Source organism: Brugia malayi (genome assembly GCF_000002995.4).
Source record: "Brugia malayi strain FR3 genome assembly, contig: Bm_v4_ChrX_scaffold_001, whole genome shotgun sequence".
NCBI lineage: Eukaryota > Metazoa > Nematoda > Chromadorea > Rhabditida > Onchocercidae > Brugia > Brugia malayi.
In genome coordinates, this window is record NW_025062479.1 from 11,611,496 (window position 1) to 11,633,508 (window position 22,013).

The following is a 22,013-nucleotide window of genomic DNA, read 5'->3' on the forward strand; positions in this document are numbered from 1 at the left end:
TAGGAATATTTCTGACATAGAAAAAGTAAGAAATTAATGTCAAGGTAACCGTATATTTGTTGAAAAGTATTATCACAAGTTATTCATAAAGTTTTCATAACAAATAAGCTAAGCAAGCGACGTTAGAAATAAAATCTTAATATGCAAAAGAAAAAAAAAAAAACAAGTTTCATTGTGTAATTCAAAAATTTGTCGAAAAAGTTTGTTTGGAATTACTTTACTTTATACAATATAATAACAAAATGAATTAAAAGACTAGCATAAACAAATTGATACTAAAAGATTGCTATCTACATATGAAATTTATATAGTTGGATGATCACCAATACAATTGATTTCTATGTTGCAAAATTACCTTTTAATTTGCTAAATGTAAATTATAATTTTAAAAGTGACAATCAAATTTAAATTTTTGTTAAATAATATACGATAAAGTTGACATAATGCAAGTTGTACATTCTACCAAAGCTAAATGTAATCAATTTATAAATTCAAATTAATTCATAAAATGCAAACTTAATAAATTCTAAGTTTTTTGTTAAATAATAGAATTGATGCCTCAGACACTGGTATTAAGACCCAAAAGTTGGGTATGATCACTTCCATTTTGTTCACCGATAATCCTAGAATGCACTGGTACTGGTGGCGTTGATGATGTCGACTGTGGCCCAGCTGGAACTGTCCTGAAAAATAATTTAGCTATATCATTAATCATCTTCTTCACTGAAAAGTAAAATCTGAATTATTCAAAGAAAAAAAAAAAAAAAAACTACTTGTTATTCCGTATGACAGTTGTCTTAACTGGACTCGATGGTCTCCTGGACAAATTTGGTACCGATTCATGATACTGCTCAGGATACGGTGCAATAGCATCGACAGCACGGTACTGTCCGTTTGTTTCACCGCGATAACCACCACTACCATCAACTACGATCGGAACAGTACCACCAATTGGTCCTCCACGATACTGCGAGTCGTGCTCGTTACCATGGTACATACCATTTGTTTCGCTTGACATCGAATCTGTTCGTGCTTTTGTGAATGGCCTAGTTTCCGAAGACTGTAATTAGCCAGTCTATCACATCAATAGCCTAGTTTGCGTAGACTATAAATTGCTAATCTATAATATCAAAAGAAAGGAAGAAATATTTTCTCAAAATTTCTGCTAAGAAATGATTTTTTGTAAATTAAAACGTTGTACTACAGAAATATGGTAGATTATCAAATTATTCTACTTTTTCTATCTATTAGCCTAGAAATTAAATGATAATAAGTACTCAAAAATTATCCCATTTGCATCTTCTAAAATATTCTGTGCTTTCCGAACCAACAATCATCTCATTATTATCACATTTTATGATTAACTTTCCAACTTTGATTTATAGTTAACTTTTATTTAAGACAAATTATGATGGAACAGTCAGTGAAAACATTTACCCTCCAATCACGGCTTACCATGGAACCTCGAATTGGTACTTTGTATAGCGACGAAATTTTCTCCTCCGCTTGATGTCTCCTTTTCTGTTTCAAAGTCCAACAACACAAAAATATAAAGACAATTGCCTAAAGTTTTCATTTCAAATCATTCTTCGACATTTTAAGTAGATGATTCTTGGCATTTCCGATATAGAAATCTCTTTTTACTTCTCTCTAAGCATAGGTCGTAAACTTTCTCCAGAACTGCTCACCGTATGAGCTAATATCTGAATTCAAATCAGTGATTCAAAATTTTCATTTCACTTTCAAAACATACCATAATTATACCAATGGTTGAAAATATTCCAGTAAGCCATTTGAATAAATTGTCTTTTTCACGCGAACGACACCATGGTTGTGATCCTTTGTTCCATTCAAATCGATAACTATGCGGATCGTTGTAGTCTACAACAATACCGCCTGTAATATACTCAAATTTAATAATTATTCAGGTGGTAAGAAAATAATAGAATTTGACATTTAAATTTCTGAACAATATTTTAATAACTGTAAGCAACTTTACATTTGTATTCATAATCGCCTTTAATCCAATGTGTTTGAAAGCAATCAAAGCGTGCCACATCACCTTCCAGATAACCGGATGATAGCACCGGTGTTTTCATCAAATATTCTGGATATTCTATCATAATCGGTCCACAACTATTATCTACAATGAAATGAATTAATTTAATTATTTTAAATTATTGGAAAAGAAATTAACATTTTGAAAGGTTAGTTTTATTTTGAATAGAAAGCTATGAAAATATACAATGAGTGAAGTTCATGATATACTTACAATGTCTTGAAGCATGCATTCTATCATTTGAAAATGAATTCCAATTGTTTTGTGCTTCCATTCCAAGCAATCGAGCATTAAATAACATATAATCATTAAGGCATGACACAGAATCACCACATTCTTGAATTATTTGGCTGGGATTATCCGGACAATAATCAATACCGTATTGTTGCTCGTATAAATTTTGTAGTGGTTGCCAATTTGCTAGAAAATTGGAAACTTTTTGCTGAATTAAAGAAAGTTATTTTTCAAAACGAATAAAAGAAAAAAAAAACGAAACAAAAAGACTTACTTCGATCACTAAGCTGAAGATCACGACATGTTTGCAATCGTTGGCTAAGCATTTGGCCTGTCATTGGTACAAAACGATATCTACCACTGAAATACGATTTATTCGTAAAATTAATTTATAATATGTGAATGTTTTAAAATAAATTGGGTCAATTACTTATAGAACTCAAGAACTGAAGAAGTATTAGATGAGGTGTTGACAAAAAATCGAAGTAATTTTTCAAATAAAATATCTAAAAACAGGTTTGAACAAGCACATTATATTTTTTAGCATCATTAATTGATATGTTAATAATGAGGAATGAATTTGCAACATTTACAACATTTCATGAATCTCTTAAACCACTACACATTATAACATTTCTATTAGAATTAAATACAAATATAAAAAAAATCAATTAAGTGAATAAAGTATAGTGAATAAACAAACATACGTTTCATATTCTGCAGAAGTTTTATATATGGGTTCACTTTTTATGTAAACTTCAGGAAATACTTCGAATTTCTTATCAATATCCTGACTAGTCGTGAACATATTATCGGTTGGTATATTCTGATTTAATGTACCCATCGTTTGTCTGGAATCACCGGTACCCGGAATAAGATCTGCAATTAAGAATTAACAAGAATATCCTATTTAACATTATTTGGTACTTACTTCGAAGTAAAGATAACAATAAGTGAGTAACATATAAACATATATGGGATATATTTTCCGGAATCTTGTAAGTTGCACTTAAATGTTGAATAACCAAAATGAGCTCAGTGATTTAAAAAAAGTAGTTCGATAAGTTTTTATTGAAAATTTATTTGGTAAAACAGTTTTATATCAGACAGCACTGTTACATTCCCTTATGCTCAGTGTAAAATCTGTACAATCACTAGATAAATTTTTCATTGATTTCTAAAAGCTAGAAAAAACCTGAGTAAAAAATAATTTCCAACAAAAATTCTGAAAACTGCAGATCTCGAGAAGTAAATGCACATAAGGTAATCTCTATTGTAATATTTATTAGGTCTTTTGAAATTCCAAATTTAAATGTAACACTCACAATTTGAAATAATTTGCTGACGGATTCCTTCTGCATTAACATCACTCAAGCTTAGACCAGATAAATAGGAAGCAGACGTTTGATCTGGAAATGGTCGCATAAGACCGGATACACGAGGAAAATTATATCGTGTACGCATATCTTGCTCTCGAGCCTTATCACCGTCAGGACGCTACAAACAATAAATTTTGGATTTGACTATCATTAGAAAAAAATGCACATTTAATTTCTTGAAGTTTAACATCAATAATTTGTGCATTTCTGAAATCACACAGGAAAATTTTGAAAACTTACCACACCGTACTGTGGAGGTACACTAAGTTCAATATCAAGTAAACCCATACTTTCTTGATACATTGATAAACGATCAATGTCAAGATTATATGATTCACGAATACGAATTCCTATTTGTGCTTCTTCCAGAACGACATAAATTTCCGGTTGACCTCGTTCTACATTGTTCACATAAACCATTACTCCTTAAAGCAAGTTTCAGGATGATATTATTTATGACTGCTCAGGAAGAAATAGAAATGAAATATGATGATGCATTTTGAAATCATAATGAAATAAGGTGAATTTATTTAATTACAATTTAATTCTACCTGCCTAATCCAAACGCTCAGCATTATTTAAAGTAGAATATGTTAATTTCTATGTCAGGTAATCATACTTACCTCTGAATCGCTGAATTCTCATCACATCAAAATAGCGGAGTATATTGCCAACAATAATGCTTGTACGATACCGGAAACGTCGGGTATCTTTACGAGCAACCACATGCACTCGATCGGTTCCGGTTGCTTCGATTGCTATTCCAGTAATAACAGTTGCATTCGTAGGTTGCACTAAATTTGCTTGTCCTATTTGACGTCCAAGTAAGCCTACAATAGTATCATTAATCTTTGGCCCAAGTAAATAAATAAACAAAGATAAGCAAATATGAATTAGCTAATCTAGTATAAAAAAGGCAATTAAATTCATTGAATGAAAAAATTTTTAAATATATGGTTGATAGGAAATTCAAAAAGCTTACTGAAATCAACTCTACGATCTGGATAGCGCTCCAGTCGCACTTGAATTCGTACTTCTGGTGTTGTAACAGTTTTTGGGATATACAAAAATGTGAACACTCCTGGTTCATTGAAGATGAATTTGTCATTATCAATAGTATTGAAGCTTACTGCTCCAAGTGCTTCACCTTAAAATTGATAAATATAAAATTCATTTAACTCAGTAACCTAATTAAAAATTTTTATTTGCTGAAAAAAAGTATGGTTATTCGAATAATTTGATAGCAATTAACAAATATACCACAACAACCTCGTATTACAGCTAATTAACTATTGCAATAAATATGCAGTCGAAAAGATGGAAACGAATGATAGATGTTACTTAAAATAGTTAAACTCCAGAATATTTGACATAAAGCATAAAACTGCTATAGTTTACTGGGAAATAACAGATGCATACCGACAGCTGGAGGCTGATATTGTTGGCATCCGCTACTTGGCCGCCTCCAGTAAAATAGTTGACAACGAAATTTTGCATATTTACAGCAAAAGAAGTACGGCATATAATCGTGATAAAATACGGAAAGACCTGGCACCTGAACCAAACATGAGAGAAAAAATACGACAATGTTTAGATGAGGAAAATATTATATTAAGCTAAGTAAGCACTACTACAGAATGTTATCGGTAAACTATAATTGAAGATTTTTGAAAAATCATCAATGACATAAAGAAAATAAATTAATGATTTGCAAAAAAAAAATTGCTTTAAAAATTTAAATAATTAAATGAAATGAAACTTTTTGAAAATTTTGCCTCAAACTGTCCAATATATGGATCAGTTCCAAATTCGTAAGCACGTAATGGATATCCAGGATTGTACGGTGTGTCATCGGTTACTTTTATCACCGGTTGATAAGATGTTTGCATTAATTTGCCCTCTTCATCGTAACAGCATACTTGCCCATAATGCGTTTGAAAACGCCTATAACGCTAATTTCATAAAGCAAATTAATAACAAATAATCAGTGGGATTTTTTTAAAACATTGCTTTAGCTAATATTATTTTAAATAAATTCAAAATTACTTCAGTCACTTTAGTTCCTCAAATTAAATTAACTAAAAAATTTATAAATTCTCATGAAAATTTACGCTGTTTTTTCGCTTTCATATCCCGAACCTTCACCAGCATATGAACCATAAATATTTTGAGCACTCATATAGCAATTTTTTGCACCAATCATCGTTTGACAAGTAATGTCACGAAATATCTAAAGCATTAAAAATTCTCTTCATAAATAATTTTCTTTTCTTCTCTCTCTCTCTCTATCCTAATTTTTGAATATATAAGATATATTAAGTATGAAATTTCGAACAATTAAATTTGTTCCCGTTTTTTGATTTCATTATTATTGAAATAGTTTTTTTTTTCTCTCACTGCCATCTAATCAATATATGGGAGCTTACTTCCTTAGATATCTGAGCTAACTTCTTTTGCGTATAGATCACGTACACCCGTGTAAGTATAGTTGTAGTAAAGTAGTTTGGTACCCTTTCATAGGATGCTGGGTAGCATAAATGTAGCTCTACTGAGTTTACTTGTTTTTAGTAACAGTCAAATTTTCTATTCGTAATCGATAAAACTTATATTTATTTTTATTAATTTATACTTATACTATTAGTTTAACCTGAGAGCAACGAGGATGTGGCATAAAACGACCAATATCCACACGTGCTTGACTTTCCACGCATGGACACGATGCGTTAGTTTCTGTATCACGAATAAAATTATACTGCGCTCCATCTTCTGCGAACCTAAATTTTGAAAATATGAGAACAAAGAAAAAAAAAAAGAGAAAAAAAAATGAATAAATAAAATATTATAAAAATAAGCACACCATTTTAATGTTTTGTTTTTGAATGAGAAAAAAACAAACAAACAAAAACAAATGTAAAACGTACCAGTCATGGCATATTTCAGTTGCTTTAGTTGAAACGAAATGCATTCTACTTTCTGCATCTTGTTGTGAATAGGTTGATGATACGAATTGTGGGTTATTAATGGTCCATAACCAATGAATTGATATTGGTGGTGAAACTAATCTGTAAACGATTTATCATTATTTAAGAGTTAGCAATATATATATATATATATATATATATATATATATATATAACATTTTTCGTTAAAAAATGTTTCAAAATAATAATTAAACATTTCTGAGTTGCAAGAATTAACTTTATAGGGATTAAATTTAAATTAAAATGTTTTATTGGTCAATATATATTCGCCGGTATTTGATGAAAGGGAGAAGAAAAAAGTAAATAACCCAGAAGGTAAATGAGTTAAATGTTGTGAAGTATCTTCATTGGCAGTAACTGGTGCTAATTTTAGATAACCAAAGCGATATGAATAGAGCGTATTTGTTCGTTCCCAGTCTGTCAAATACCATTTTTCAACCTAAAATATAATTATCAAAATGTTATTTTTCAATTAGGCAACCTAATCTAATAATCTATTCTGAAACGCTCTGTTATTCTGAAATCTAATAATATCTGTTACTAGAAATTCAGGAAATTTTCAATTCACTTTAAGATTTCGAAAATGTCCAGTATATTTATTATTAGAAATTATTATTAAAATACAATTTTTTTCCCACACCTGATATAAATTAATTTTTTCTTCTTGTGGTTTCCAGCGATAATCAGGTGAATTTCGATTAGTATATGTTGCTAATCGGCACAAAACTCGATGTTCCGGACGGAATTTCTTAATCTAAAATGAACAATTTATTTGTTGCAAGAAAATTTCCAGTTATTTTATTAATTATGTATAGAAATCACCTGATCATCAGCCGCTTCTCTGTAGCCTATGACATATAAGCCAAGTTGTACAGAGTATAATTGATTGTCGCTTATTCGTATGTTGTAATCTTTGTAGTCAAGATCTGGATTTGTAAAATTTCTCGGATACCATGTTATTGGTATTACCTAAAATTTAATTGTAATATTTAAACAATAATTAGTTATAAATCAGATTTTTATTTTTACAGCTCTGCAATATGTAATTTATTTAAATTAAAATAAAATTCTTACAGTTTTTAATATCGGATTTCTAAACCATTCATATACATTGCCGATATCTAGACGCATTGGATCTAACGTTGGTGGCACTTAAAACAATGAATATCATTATACAATATATTTCATACAATTGATACAATTAAGATTACATGATTGATTAATTATGAAATTAATAATTGGTTAAAACATGGAAGATGAAATAAATTTTATTCTAAAAGTTGAAACAAAAAAAAAATATTAGACATTATGGAAAAATTTTGAAAGTATCATTATGTTTTATACGTGAAATTTTTTGAATTTTAAATCGTTTCATTGATAACTGACCAAAATAGATGTATCCGACGAATGCTTTATCTTCTTGATGAGATCCGGACTGTGGTTGAAAATAAACTGTTTTCGTGCCCCAATCATAAATTTTCGGAAGATGACAGCGAGCAATAGCTGAATTAATCACGGTGCATGACGCTGTTTGGCGTTGTTCAATCATCAAAACGTACGTCTGGCTACGATCCAAGCATAATGCATTCACATCTACACTTGTCTCACCCAACATATTGGCTATATTTGGATAAATTAACATCGGATCTGAAAAAGATTTTTTTTTTTTTTTTTGAATAATTTTAGCTGTGACAAATTTGGAGGGAAGAGAGAGATAAAAAAAAAACGAAAAAAAACTTTGGAAGAATCATTTTAAATAGTTCTAACTTGATTATTTGCAATTGCTAAAGTAAATTAATTTATGAAAATTTAATTTCAAAAAATTCCAACAAATATATGCTTTGTTAAAAGTAATATATATTAACAATAATTCAAAATGTACATTTATAAGATTACACTTTTACGCAGTTAAAATGTTTCACACAACTGCGTACGTAAACAGTATTACATTAATTTTTCACACATAAATGATTTTACTTTATCATTAGTAAACTTTTACGTTCAATTTGATCTATTAGCAAGAATTAAATGTACAATTAGTAAAGAAAAAATTTATTTCAATTTTTTCTTCTTTCTCTACAAAATTCAATATATTCATGAATATGATTATAGGTCACTTTAAAACTCCAAAACTCAATTCACGTCTTAAATTTCAAAATTTCATTAAAACTTACATGTACCACCAGTTTTATTCGAGCATCCAGCCGGTCGAACAACGTCATCGACACGAAACATGTACCGTCCACGAACCATATGTGGTACACCGGAACGTTGTGCCAATATTGTTGGTGTATTTTTGTACATGAAAGTTGGATCTACCGGTACGCTACCAGTATGATTACCACCATTGAAAAGTGCCTAAATTGGCAAGAAAATATGACGACTAGCAAAATTTACACTTTTTAAATTGATTAAAAGTTTGGACAAATAACTCACTTGACAACGACCACTTCTAGAGTTCATCCGGAAATCAGCAGCATCAAATCCAAGTTTGTCGTAATTCAAAATAACATAACTTAATCGACCAGGCTAGAAAAAAAATTCGTCTCTAAAATTTTAATTTTGTTAAAATAGAAAAAGGGACAAATTTTGTCTTTTTTTTGATATTTGATCGAATCTAATTGCATTCGGTCAAATCGTTTTTTAGAATAATTATAACATTTTCAGGAAAATTAGCCTCAAAATGATTGCATTTTTTGTTATCATTATAAAGTATGGGTGAGCTTTAACTTTTTTTTTAGTTATTTATGCTTACCTGATCAGTCAACCAAATTGCCTGGTAAGTAGATAACTGACCAGCATCAATATCAGAACGACCAACAATAGCGGATGCTGTATTGTACCAGGTAACTACAAATGCTGCATCTGCACGAAATGCTGCTGCACCAGCAACTCCTTCTATAAAATTTCACTTATATTTTTTATGTTAAAATTTCAAATCACTTTTATTCATTATATTAGATTATAATTTAATAAACCTTGAAGCCATCGCATCATTTGGTCGAGGAAATAATCACTGTTTTGATCGCAATGCACATATGAATCAGATGTACTTGGACAAGCCTGCAATTTTCACAACAATTTTAAAAAATTTCAATTCCAAAAAATTTTTTTTAAACATTAGTAATAAATTAGAGCAAACAAACTTGACTAGCTGGTTGCCTAAAGAAACTTGACTGTTCCATGGTACCACCAAATGGTATGTTAATATTACTACCACGGCCAAATAATGATTGTCGTAGCATCAAACGATAATAAACACCAGTTTTCAGTCCTGGACTTGGATTTTGTACTATCTGTAACAATAATTTCAGATTAAAACTACTAAAAATTGTTAAAGTTTAGATTGAATTATTGATTATAATGCTATCAAATTAACAAACATTTATTTAATTTCCGTTAACATCAAATATATTATTTCATGTTTTAAGTAAATTTGAAAACCTGTTGTTTGCATAAATATGGTGCAATCATTGCCGGGTCCTGTTGTTGTGGCCAATTGGTTGATTCTACACCAACGTTTATTGTTGGACCTTGATCTAACACAGTTGCAAATGCAATGTATCCATTTACCGAAAGCTTCAATTTGTATTATATTATGTTTGTACTAATCCAATATATTTATCAGAAGATATAAACATTAGAAAAAAATTTTTGTGAAATTTTTCTGAAAAAAAACTGCAAAATTTTAAGTTTCAATCTTCAAAAAAAAAAAAAAAAAAGCTAACTAGCACATACCACTGAATAGTTATATAAACCACCATAGAATGGGAAAAACATGTGCAAATTAATTGTTTGTCCAGAAGTAAGCATTCCTGGATGTACTTTCTGATCACCTGCTTCAGGTCCGAATGGTACTAAGTTTACTGAAATATGAAAAGTATTATGAATTATTTATCGCTAATCTTGATTCGAAACAACTTAAAAATTTTTAATTAACAAAACTTAGTGATCAAATTTTATACATTTTTAGTTACATATCATATCTGATGTAATTAACATACCATGTGCTGAAATGCTATCACGACCGGTGAAAATTTTAGCACCTTCTTGTCCTGGATTAAGATTTTCTTGGTTTGTTGATGGTACTGGATTTTGCTGAGGTATTTGTTGAGCAGAACTAAGTAATGATAGACATTTTATAACTATAACAAATAAAAAAATTGTTGATAGTATCATATTAAGTTTCCCAGAATTTTGTAATTTTTCGAGTATAAGACAAATAGATCTTTGCTTAATTCTTCTGGAATCTGAAAAAAATTGCATATATTGTTAGTACATATTGAAATATTCTTGAAATAAGTACGAACTGACAATTTCAATGCTTGTTTTATTAAACTATAACTAAAATTATCGTATATTTCGAATTTAATTGCAAATTTTTCGAAATCATAGGTAAAAATAAGGCGTTCACTTTATATTTCCTTGAATTTTTAATGCATCAAATTTTATGATAGAAATTTTAAAATCACCATCAATGTTGAGAAATTGGTAAGTGCAAAGTGTCTTTTAATAAGATGAGATGAAACTGATAGAGAAAACGGAAGCGATGAAATGAATCATGAATGGTAAGTAGTATTAAAATGCAGCTGAAGAAATCAACTTTATGCCAAAATATTTCTTTCAGAAGTAACTTGAGAATTTAAAAATTTTTAAGCTAATGTTCAATATCATTGCCATTTTTTGAAAGAGCAAAGTTCACGGATTAATTATTGTTCAAATCAAATTACCGATACAAAATGATGAGTCATATAACCAATGTGTAACATGTTTACTTAAGCAGAAATAACAAACAAAAAGAAGATATTTGAAGTTTAACGATCCACAATTTTGCAAACAAATAGAAATGTTTTTTTGGCAAAAAATCGGTAAAATGAATTTATGTTAAAAACATTAACATATTTATTAATTTATGAGAAGAAAAAAGGAAGAAAGAAAAAACGAGACAAATAGTTAACGGTATTGTTTTTCTTAATTGTAACTAACTTTAAGATTAAAAAATATATATATATATGTTTTATGAATCATTTTTCAATAAATTAAAATTAGTACAGATTATTAGGGAGAAAAAGGAGAACGAAAAGAAAAAAAAGATATTGAAAAGTGAAGAAATATAAATTTTACTAACACTTGATGTTTGAAAGGCTAACATATCAAATGAATATACAAATAGATGGACAGATACAAATACACCATTCCATCACTGATAACAATGTTGATTGCAATTAACCGCTTCGTTTATTAACAAAATTGCTTCTCATTCATTTCTTCAATGCTCATTATCTTCTCTATAGCAAAAATGATAAAAATGAAAAAAAAAAAAAAAAAAAAAAAAAACGAATTAAATTAATCAAGTTTTCATATATTCTTCTTTTTTAATTATTAAAATATTAGATATTAACATAGGACAATAACAGCAAGCAAATGAAATATGAAGAAAAAATCCCTTTTTTTTAAAATTTTGATTAACTTTTAAAGTTTAATTTATTATAGTTTATTACATATATATAATATATAATTTATTATATATAAAAAGCAACAATAGCAAAGAAAAAAGGAAAACAAATAGATTAACAAGAAATAAATGGTATATAATTTTGTGAAAAAAAAAGAAAAGAAAACATTATAATATGGATAAATATGATCAAACAAAATTTCTCCCATCATTTGAATCAGAATTTAAGCATTCAATTGATGTTCACCAAAATGTATGCTATTTTCTATTATGTTTGATATGAATAGTGGTGAAAATGTTGTTTGAAACGTTCCTGAAATACCATAGTAAAAGTGTATTTGATCAATAGATGAGAAATAATCAATCATTCGCGCCTGGCTTCTTCATTTATTCGTCATTTATTTAATGAAATATTTATTAAGTATGAATAAATATGATAAGTGCATTTTCTGTTTTTGTTTTGTTCAGTAGTTGTAACTTAATCTAATCAATAAATAATATTAATTATTGATATTATTGATTATTATTACTGTTATTATCATTATTATTATTAGACTTTATGAATTATTCTGTCGTTTATTTATGAATCCATTTGTTGTAATGTGTTTATTTGTGTACAATTTTTATATTATACTCCATTTTTTTTTCGAATTACTTCATATACATCATTTAAAAAAAATCAATTTTCACCATAATTGTCAAAAATTGACTATTTGGCTCATATTTATTCATCACAGTTACTTTTAATATTATACTTTTCCATCTTTTTTGACATCTCTTTGTTCTCTCTCTCCCTCTTTCTCTTCCTTCTGCCATCCTCTCACTTCACTTTTTTTTCAAAAATATCTGTTCTGCGAAACAATTTACAGCACACATATATTATCGGTGACAGAAATTCAACAGAACGGAATTAATAATTCCTGAAAGTGAAAATTGGAAATGAAACAAATTTAATTTGTTGTAAGTGCGGCAAAATTTTTAAATTTAAAATTAAACCAGTTGAATTTGTAGTGGTAGTAATAGAATGAAACAAGTCAATGTGTATATTAAGCAATATATTTACACAAGCGCTCACAACATTATGGAATTTCAGTCAGCAAAATGCAGAAATATCGACAAATACACTAAAGTAAGAGAAATTTCATTTAAAGATTATGCAGGTAATATTAGCCGATGCATTCTTTCTCCTCTATGTCTTCTCTGATCAAATTTTTTCACTAAATTTAAAATTTTTGAGAGGATTATTGAAGTTTAAAAGTGGAAGAAATAAAACAGAAAGAGAGGAGAGAGAAAGAAAAAAACGACAAACAAAATAAATAATTAAGTATTAGATTAATAGTTAAAAGTAAATTCAAAGTAATCAGCAATAAAAAAAAATGCTAAATTCTAACAGAAATTAAAATTTAGATATGAATTTTCAAAACGTTTTTACTAATTTTATACCTTTCTGGATGAAGAAAAGAAAGAAAGAAAATATTTTCAAAGTTTGAACATTACAATTCTTATTTTAATTCGTTAAATTTCTTCTGGAAAAATAACGATTTTTTTTTCTGTTATGTTTTAAATACGAGAAATAATAAGATGATAGGTTAAATTGATCAATAACAAAAAGCTAATAGTACATAATATCCCATTTCAATGAAAATTAAAATTAGAAAACTTTTTATTTTTAAAATTATTTCTTCAAATTTGAATCTTTTTTTAAAAAAAAGGAAATTCGCTAGTTGGAAATTAACGCATATACATAATTAACTTTAAATTTTATTCCACATATTTCAGATAAAAATTAAAATCAAAATGCAAAAAAATAAATAATATGTTTAAAATACAATGAATCAATAATGATTTAAGCTAGCTACCTGCTTACTTCCTTCTCTACCGCTTTGCAAATTATTTGTCGAAGGAACTGAAGTGGTTTGTATGTTTGCGATTATTTCTATATGTCCGCCTTGCTATTTCGAAGGAATACAAGTTGCCCACCCAAATGCACACTTTATAAATGAACTGGGTAACATTCTTCAATTTGACTCAAAATTTCAGGTACTATAAGCATAATTAAATCAATAATTCATTCTGATCTATTCAAATGTTTTATTATTATTTTTGCTTAATTTATGAACAAATTATATGATTATATTAATGAAAATACAAATGTAAGTGTACTAATTATACCTATGTATATAATGTATAGTAATTAAGTATTTGTAAAATTAAGCGCTACTTATTTCAATAGACGAATTATTTGATTGAATAATCATTCAACAACTCATTCCATTATGAAATTATTTTTAGCTGCATCATTTGCTAATATTACAAAAGAAAAAAATGATTAGTAAGCAAATGATAATAAGAGAGTAAAAATTTACCTTATGCAAATAAAAGATTATTATGATTATAAATGAATATTTTTTTTTTGGATTAAAAATTGTTGTTGTAATAATGGATACAAATAATTATTCTAACTAATCAATTTGCAGTAGTTTAGATGATTTCATGATGAAAACAAAGTTTTTTTTCTTAATAGAAAAGATGAAATTAGTTAATTAGGATAAATTCTAAGAAAATACTATTAAATCAAATAAATTCTTCGTTTTTTTTTTTTTGATATTACAATCGATAAGTGATTTAAATCAAAACCATATTAGAAAAAAATAAAAGTGAATCTGAAAATTTAAATTTTAAAAAAGGTGAGAACTATCTCTAAATGGAATAAAATTATTATGGATGCTGATATTTATTGATGCCTGTAGGAAGCATATGATTCATCAGTGTGTAAATATCACTTCTTACATTTTCATGATAAAGAAATGCTGAAGTAATCACTCTTCTTTCTCGTCGTACTTCTTTTTCTCTCCTATTCTTTTATTGTATAAATTTTTGTACAATTTTTTACTAAAAAGAAAATTTATAAAATTAGATCAAAAATTCCCTTTTTTAAATCAATTTTTAATAATTTTTCTTGATTGCATTTGCTTCGAATTTTTTGTAATAATTTAAAAGTTAAAAGTAGCACAAAAAGATTATTAGTATATCGAAAAGCTAAAAAAACAAAAGTACTTACATTCCTGTTATTTTTACTGAATTTTAATTTAAATGGAATAAATCATTATTGAATATATTTGCAAATAGGTAAAACTAATTTAATTAATTTCGGAACTTTTGATTGCAACCAAAAATAATGAATTAATCAAATAATTAGCAAACTCTTTTTTTAGGGTTTTTTATTGCTAATTATTATCACAGCATATCATTGTTATCGGCTATTAAAAAATCGGTATAATATATAATTTATTATAATATTTGCAAATATTTGAAATCTTTACAACGACAAACAGATTAATATAATTAAATTAAAAAAAAACTTGCTGAAAATGTTGAAAATAACTAGTATTCTATCGATAGTATTAATTACTAAATTTAATGACTGAAAGAGTTTGACAATACAATCATTTTTTTTTTTTGTCAACAATAAGTATTTTTTAATATAAATAAAATACAAGTTTGCTTTGCTTGAAGTAAAGGTATGCTAGCAAAAAAAAAGTCAAGTAAAATCCTAAAAAATCTAGAATTAATTAAAGTCAGAAATGATTTTAATTTAGCTTCTAACTTATTTCACTTCCTTTTCTTTCTTTCCATTATTTTTCCTTTTTTCTAGACTAAAAAATTAAAATATATATATATATATATATATATATATATATATATATATTAATAATAAAAATACACCAACCATTAGTTAAATGGTATAAACAAATGATAAAAAAAAACTAAAAATAAAACAAACAAAAAAAATGGACAAAATACAAATAAATGCTGTTTTAAAACTGAATTTATCGATTTTAGTAAACAAAACAAACAATATATTTAATAGTGAAATGAATGGATAAAAAAAGATTTAGTATTTGTTAAATACGCAATATCGAAATAATATTGTTTCCAAAACTGTTCAGTACGATAAGAGTAATACTAACAGAATATTATTATTGTTGTTATTTTGTATCACTTCAAATTGTATTCATTAAAATTGATCTAACGATTAGATTATTAAATAATAATTAACTTCCTGTTTTTTTAAATTTAATTTAGTGTATTTTAGGAAGTAAAAAAAAAAGATGCAGTAGGAAAAGAAACAATGAGTTAACAAAAATTTTTTTTTTCTTACACATTAATTTAAATGATTGAAGCGAATTGAAATTTAAAATTTGAATAACATATAATTATTGTTAATGTAATCATACCATTATCCATAATTTAATTAAGTTATTCTTCTGATGAAATGTTGACATTTGCTAAAATTTGCTTCACGTTTCAAAACACAAAAGTCAAAAATTCAAAAAGCTAGAACTTCAGTATTTAAAAAAATACATGTTTTAATAGGCCAATCAACTGGCAAAATTTGATTAAAATAATAGCTTAGTGTATCTAATCCGATTAATTCTTAATCATTGTTTGACGATGAGCTAAACTAGAATGAAATATTTTATGTTGCACTTGGTGTGAGAGTTTTTAACAAAAATGTTTTCCTCTTTTTTTTGAAAAATTTTATTTTTCATTGTTTTCGATTTTTATTTACTGCATTAATCTCTTACATCACTATTTAAACATTAAAACAAATATATTTCTGTTCATTGAGCGAGTATTCCAATTCTTTAAATGCATTTCCGGTTATAGATAAAATATCATATCATTCCGTATGCTTATTTTCTTCGTAAATGAAAGTGTTCTAAGCTTTAAAGAAGAATAACTTCCAGAATATATACAAATATTAAAGTACTGAATTTATTATTGTATCATTCGATGATAAATAATAAATTGTGGTAAATTGCGTAAAACGATGTAATCATTTATTTTTAATTTAATTTTTTTTTTTTTTTTGCTTCACAATATCTTTAGCATATCAGAAATAAAAATCTATTTTGCAATATTTGATCTAAAATTTAATGCAAATAACAGAAGATAATAAAAAAGAAAGGCCATTATTCCATATTATAAAATGCGCTTCTTTTTTTTTTTTCTTTTTGTCACATTAGATTGAATTGATAAGTGGAATACTTTCTATCATTTTCTTATACTTCAGCTTTTTCTACTATCGCAATAATTTCACTCTTCAGTGATTCTTCTGCAAAACATGACCGTGCTGCATTCAAACTCTGTAATCAACAAAGACATTAAACGATTAATTAATTATTTTCTCATTGAATGCAGGAAAAAAAAGAGTGCGTAACATTTATTCCCACACAATCAATCATGTTTAATCTACTTAAATATCGGTGATCTAATTAAAATAAAGCCATAATATTACTATTTTTTTATGTCAATTTTCTCTTAAATATACGCCTTCTTTTTTCTTTTCTTTTTTTTTTTTTTTTTTTTTTTTTTTTTGTTCTCATTTGATCGAAAAGAAAATTGGATGCTTAATTAAACTTACGCATTCCCAAAGTTGCTTTTTGGTCAAGCCTATTTTCTGATATGCAAGTTGATATTCACTTAATAAGCTATTATTAAAACATGTTGGATCATCAGTGCTCAACGAAAAGTTAATACCATCAGCCGCAAATCTGCAAAACTGATGAACCTTTCCTAATATATATTAAAAAAAAAAAATTAAAAAAAAAAATGAAACTTCTCTAAAAATTAATTAAAAATAAATGAGAGCTTTTTTCCAAATAAAAAAAAAAATGCTGAAATTATTGTCGTTAGCTAGTGTAAGAAAATATGCATAGACAAACCGTTTAACCGGATGGTGAGACCATAATAATGGTACGGAACCAGTCATAACGGATGACAGAGGACATGCTTCAAAATGAATTCGCTTTTCAATTGCATATTTTTTGTAGGCACATTCATCACGAAGTAATCGATAACCATGACCAATTCGTTCTGCTTGCATTTCTTCGATTGCCTAATTTAAAAATTAAAAAAAAAAAAAAAAAAAAAAAACCGAAACTGAAAGAAATTCTCCTATTAAATTGAAACTTTTAGAAAATTTTAAATATTCCAACTTTCTACTCTAATGATACTTCCTATTCTTACTCTATTCTTTAAAGTTTAAACTTTAGTAAAAAAATTTCACGAACGAAAGCAATTTACATTGATAACTTCTTTTGCACCACCACTCTCACCGGCATGTACAGTACGATGGATACCTCGTTTAGCTGCTTCCTGAAATATACTCATACGAAAATATATACTTTAAATAAATAAATGATTTGATGACATGCAAAAAGTGTCATTTTGCCAACATTTATTTTACTTAAACTTCCAAAATTTTATTTTAATTTCCAATTAATTAATTCATCACTACAGTATAGTAAACTAAAAAAAGAAAAAAATAGAATTATAGCAGTATGAAATATGTGAAACAACTTGATAAAGCTCCGATACACTTGGTGGATATTGCTCGTCAGCACCCAATGAACAACCTGCTATATCAATGCCAACAACTCCTTCACTTGATAAATTTGTTGCTAAATTAATTAATATTAAAATGAATCATTGAAATAAAAAAAAAAAAAACAAGAAATTTCTTTCTTTTTTTCAAAAAAAAAAAGTAATAATGATTTATTATAGAAAAATCATATACAAACCAAGTTCAAGTACTTCATCATTCCAATCGTGAAAACCATGAATGCAACATAAAATTGAACGTGCTTTTACACCAAATTCTTTTTCACCACGAAGAAAACCTCGTCTCACCGCTTCAATAACACCTTGTGGATCTAGCTAGAAATTTATTAGACAATGATTTAAATTTTTGATGCTACAATCAAATCAATCAAAAATAGTCTAATTTTTTTTTTTTTTCAAAAATAGTCTAATAATCAATCAAAAATAGTCTAATTTTTTAAACACATATAAATATTCACAGTCTCTTTTGTTATAAAATAATAATTATCATACTTGTCCTTTCTTGGTATAAATTCCATATTTTGAATTTGCTGCTGGATTTTTCACTGTATTACATAAAAGATGTGGTGAATATCGCGCTTCAAAATATATCACACCATTTTGCGCCTCATCCTCGCATAATTCATATGCAGTTCGTTCAATAGCGTCCTTATCACCTCTATACACATTCATTTTCTATTAAATTTCCAAAAAAATTCAAAAAAAAAAAAAAAAAAAATCAAAATTTGAATATAAAATTGCTCTTATTTACAAATATCATTTTTATTACGTTGCAGGAAAGCACAATAATTTATTATTACATTAAACTATAGGTGGAAAAAATATTTAAAACTTCAACAAATTTTTTTGTTTAGAAATTCACATTAAAAAAATAATTTAAGCTTTAAATTGTAATTTTTAACAACAAAAAGAAAAAGAAAATTATTAATCAACGACAAACGCAAGAAGAGGAAGAAATAAATCAAATGGTTCCAGCATTTTAGATAAATTTGATGGCTCACGAGTAACAACAATATCGCGTACTTCATCAGCTGTTGTCACTCCTTTTAAATCAATCTTTTTTTCACTAAAAAAATTCAAATTATTTTTTATTTGAATATTCAATTAGTGATAATTAATGGAAAGAAAAACATTTCAGTTAAGCGGGTTATGAAATGAATTTAATCAATCGCATACACAACAATGCTTAATCAAAATGGCCCTTAAAGCTATTAGGTAATGATAAATTAAGAATAAGTAGAAAATTTTAAATAAATGCTAACAGATTAAAAATTACCTTATCGAATAAATAATACATTTATTGGTTAAGATGAATGTATTTAATCAACCAAAATGTCCTTAACACTTTTTTATGAAAGGTTTTCGTTTTTGACTTTCCGTTTCACAAAAATGAAATTAAGATTGATTTAATTTTCATAGTGTCACCGTCAAACAGAAATATTTTAATGATGATTGTTTAGGAACAAGCAAAACTTTGATCTTTTTTTAACATAACCTTTTGCAGAATCTACGATAAGATTGATTTAACTTTTACAGTATCACCGCTATACATTAAAATTTTAATGATGATTATCTAGAAACACACAAACTTCAGCCTATTAAAGCATTTTTTATAAATAAAATAAAATAAAATAAAAAACGGAAACTAATCAAAATTTACATGGAAAGGTCAAGTAAGGTTTGATGTCTTATAGCACCATCCAAATGTAGATGTAATTCTACCTGAAAGAAAACAAACATTTGATTTTTTTTTTTTTTTGAATTAACTTCAAAATTTACAAAACAAAAAACAATAAAGAAGGAAGTAAAAAATATGAAATGAAAGTGAATGAAAAAAAGATATGGAATGGAAGAAAACCAAAACAATATTTAGATTTAACAGTTAATTTAAATTTCACTAGTTTATTCTTTGCATACTTTCGGGAAATCGAATCGTTTGCGTATTTCATCGTCTACTTTTGATGTGTAAGTCATATTTTTGCTGCTAAAAGTAGGAGAGGAAAGATTAAATTTTCAACAAAAACAGAACAAAAAAAAAAAAAAAAAAAAAAAAAACGAGAAAAATTCCCCTTTCAATGACAATTTAAAAATAGGAAAATTATTATAAAGTAAAAATTACAAACTTTCACAGTTCATTGCTGTTAATAATAATAGTTAATAATAAATAAATAAGGAAATAAAGAGACGAATTATTATTGTTATTGTTTATTACTATTTATTTACTTATTATTATTATTAGTATTACTGCTGTATAAGCACAAATAGAATTCTCACCCAACCATAATTGGTGTGTTGCAAAAAGCTAAATGTCACACATTGCAGAAATGGACAATTATAAAAAGGGGAAGAGAAAAGGAAAAAAAATGATAATGTCGCCATTCAGCCAAAATGTGTCATTCCATCCATTTGCTTTCTGTCTCCATCTCTGACCATTTTTGTTTCTCATACTATTTAATTGTATTTGTAAAAATCGATTGTACACACAATACGATATATTTTTTTTTATCGAATTGTTTACTGCAATTTACATTATATATACAAAAAAAGAAAAAAAAAATTATTGCAGTTATCATTGCATAGGTAAACGAAATGGAATAATGAGAGGAAATTTTTTAATTGAAAAAAAAAATCAAATAATGAATAATTGTCGTTGCATTATTTGCATATCAACAATTCTTTATGCATACAGTATGATATCGTAACATATATTATCTTACCAATATTTCCTTTTATTCCTCTTTTTCTTCTTCTTTATAATTTTTTTATTTCGATTTCTTTTAATTTCATTTTTCTTTTTTCATCTATTCACTTATGTTTGCATTGTTTACATTTAAAAATGAGGAAAAAAAATGAAGACGAAATTTTTTTCTTGAAGAAAAGAAGGATTAAATCAATGATATTACGAAAAATTTAAGAAGGTGAAAGAAAAAAAAAAACTTTTACATTAATCTAAAATAGTTTAGGAATAGTAATAATAGATAATGCCAACAAATTTGTTATATTTATAACATTAACTTATTTGTACCATAAATTATAATTAGCTAACTTATAATTAATCTCAATTTACAAGTTATAAATTTGTTATAATTAACAATAATATATCGAGGAAAACATTTATTTGTTGTGATATAATTGCTATTTAATAATTATATTGTTAATGGTAGAATTTTTTTTCAATACAAACAAATTATCAGCTTATCGCATCGTCCATTTTTTTTCTTTTTTTGTATATTCTTTCTTTTCCTTTTTAAAAAATTTTGTGCTAGCCAATTAAAAATTCAAATAAATAATTATTGGTAACGCATATTAAGGGAGATATATGTGTGTTAAAATTCATTTATCATGAATATGTCACTAATAACACAACTACACGTCGATCATAATATACACTGATCATGCGAGGACAAAAAAGAAAAAAATAAATGTGTGATGAGAAACTGGTAAAAACATTTCTGTTAAGCTAAATTCTTATGTTAAGCTAATTCGAAAAAATATTT

At 26.8% G+C, this 22,013-nt stretch overlaps 2 protein-coding genes across 2 annotated transcripts; both read right to left on the minus strand.

Moving 5' to 3' along the window:
- Positions 1-559: 559 nt before the first annotated feature.
- On the minus strand, positions 560-10,832 carry Bm4358 (AMOP domain containing protein; the record flags this gene model as incomplete). The annotated part of the gene is made up of 30 exons (XM_043074516.1): positions 560-683; positions 774-1,060; positions 1,456-1,563; positions 1,754-1,896; positions 2,000-2,143; positions 2,273-2,479; positions 2,568-2,653; positions 3,001-3,172; positions 3,619-3,790; positions 3,913-4,097; positions 4,296-4,502; positions 4,655-4,819; positions 5,092-5,227; positions 5,532-5,616; positions 5,784-5,902; positions 6,320-6,446; positions 6,594-6,734; positions 6,962-7,092; positions 7,294-7,407; positions 7,476-7,622; positions 7,728-7,804; positions 8,040-8,300; positions 8,828-9,011; positions 9,090-9,182; positions 9,409-9,551; positions 9,632-9,716; positions 9,800-9,949; positions 10,098-10,232; positions 10,392-10,519; positions 10,658-10,832. 30 exons carry the CDS (start codon positions 10,830-10,832, stop codon positions 560-562), a joined length of 4,431 nt encoding a protein of 1,476 aa, XP_042930450.1.
- Positions 10,833-17,174: 6,342 nt separating this feature from the next.
- Bm2023 (Uncharacterized protein) lies at positions 17,175-20,490 on the minus strand (the record flags this gene model as incomplete). Its single annotated transcript, XM_043074517.1, has 10 exons — positions 17,175-17,258; positions 17,537-17,666; positions 17,838-18,010; positions 18,199-18,270; positions 18,475-18,575; positions 18,696-18,831; positions 19,009-19,174; positions 19,457-19,582; positions 20,177-20,238; positions 20,434-20,490. 10 exons carry the CDS (start codon positions 20,488-20,490, stop codon positions 17,175-17,177), a joined length of 1,107 nt encoding a protein of 368 aa, XP_042930451.1.
- Positions 20,491-22,013: the final 1,523 nt, after the last annotated feature.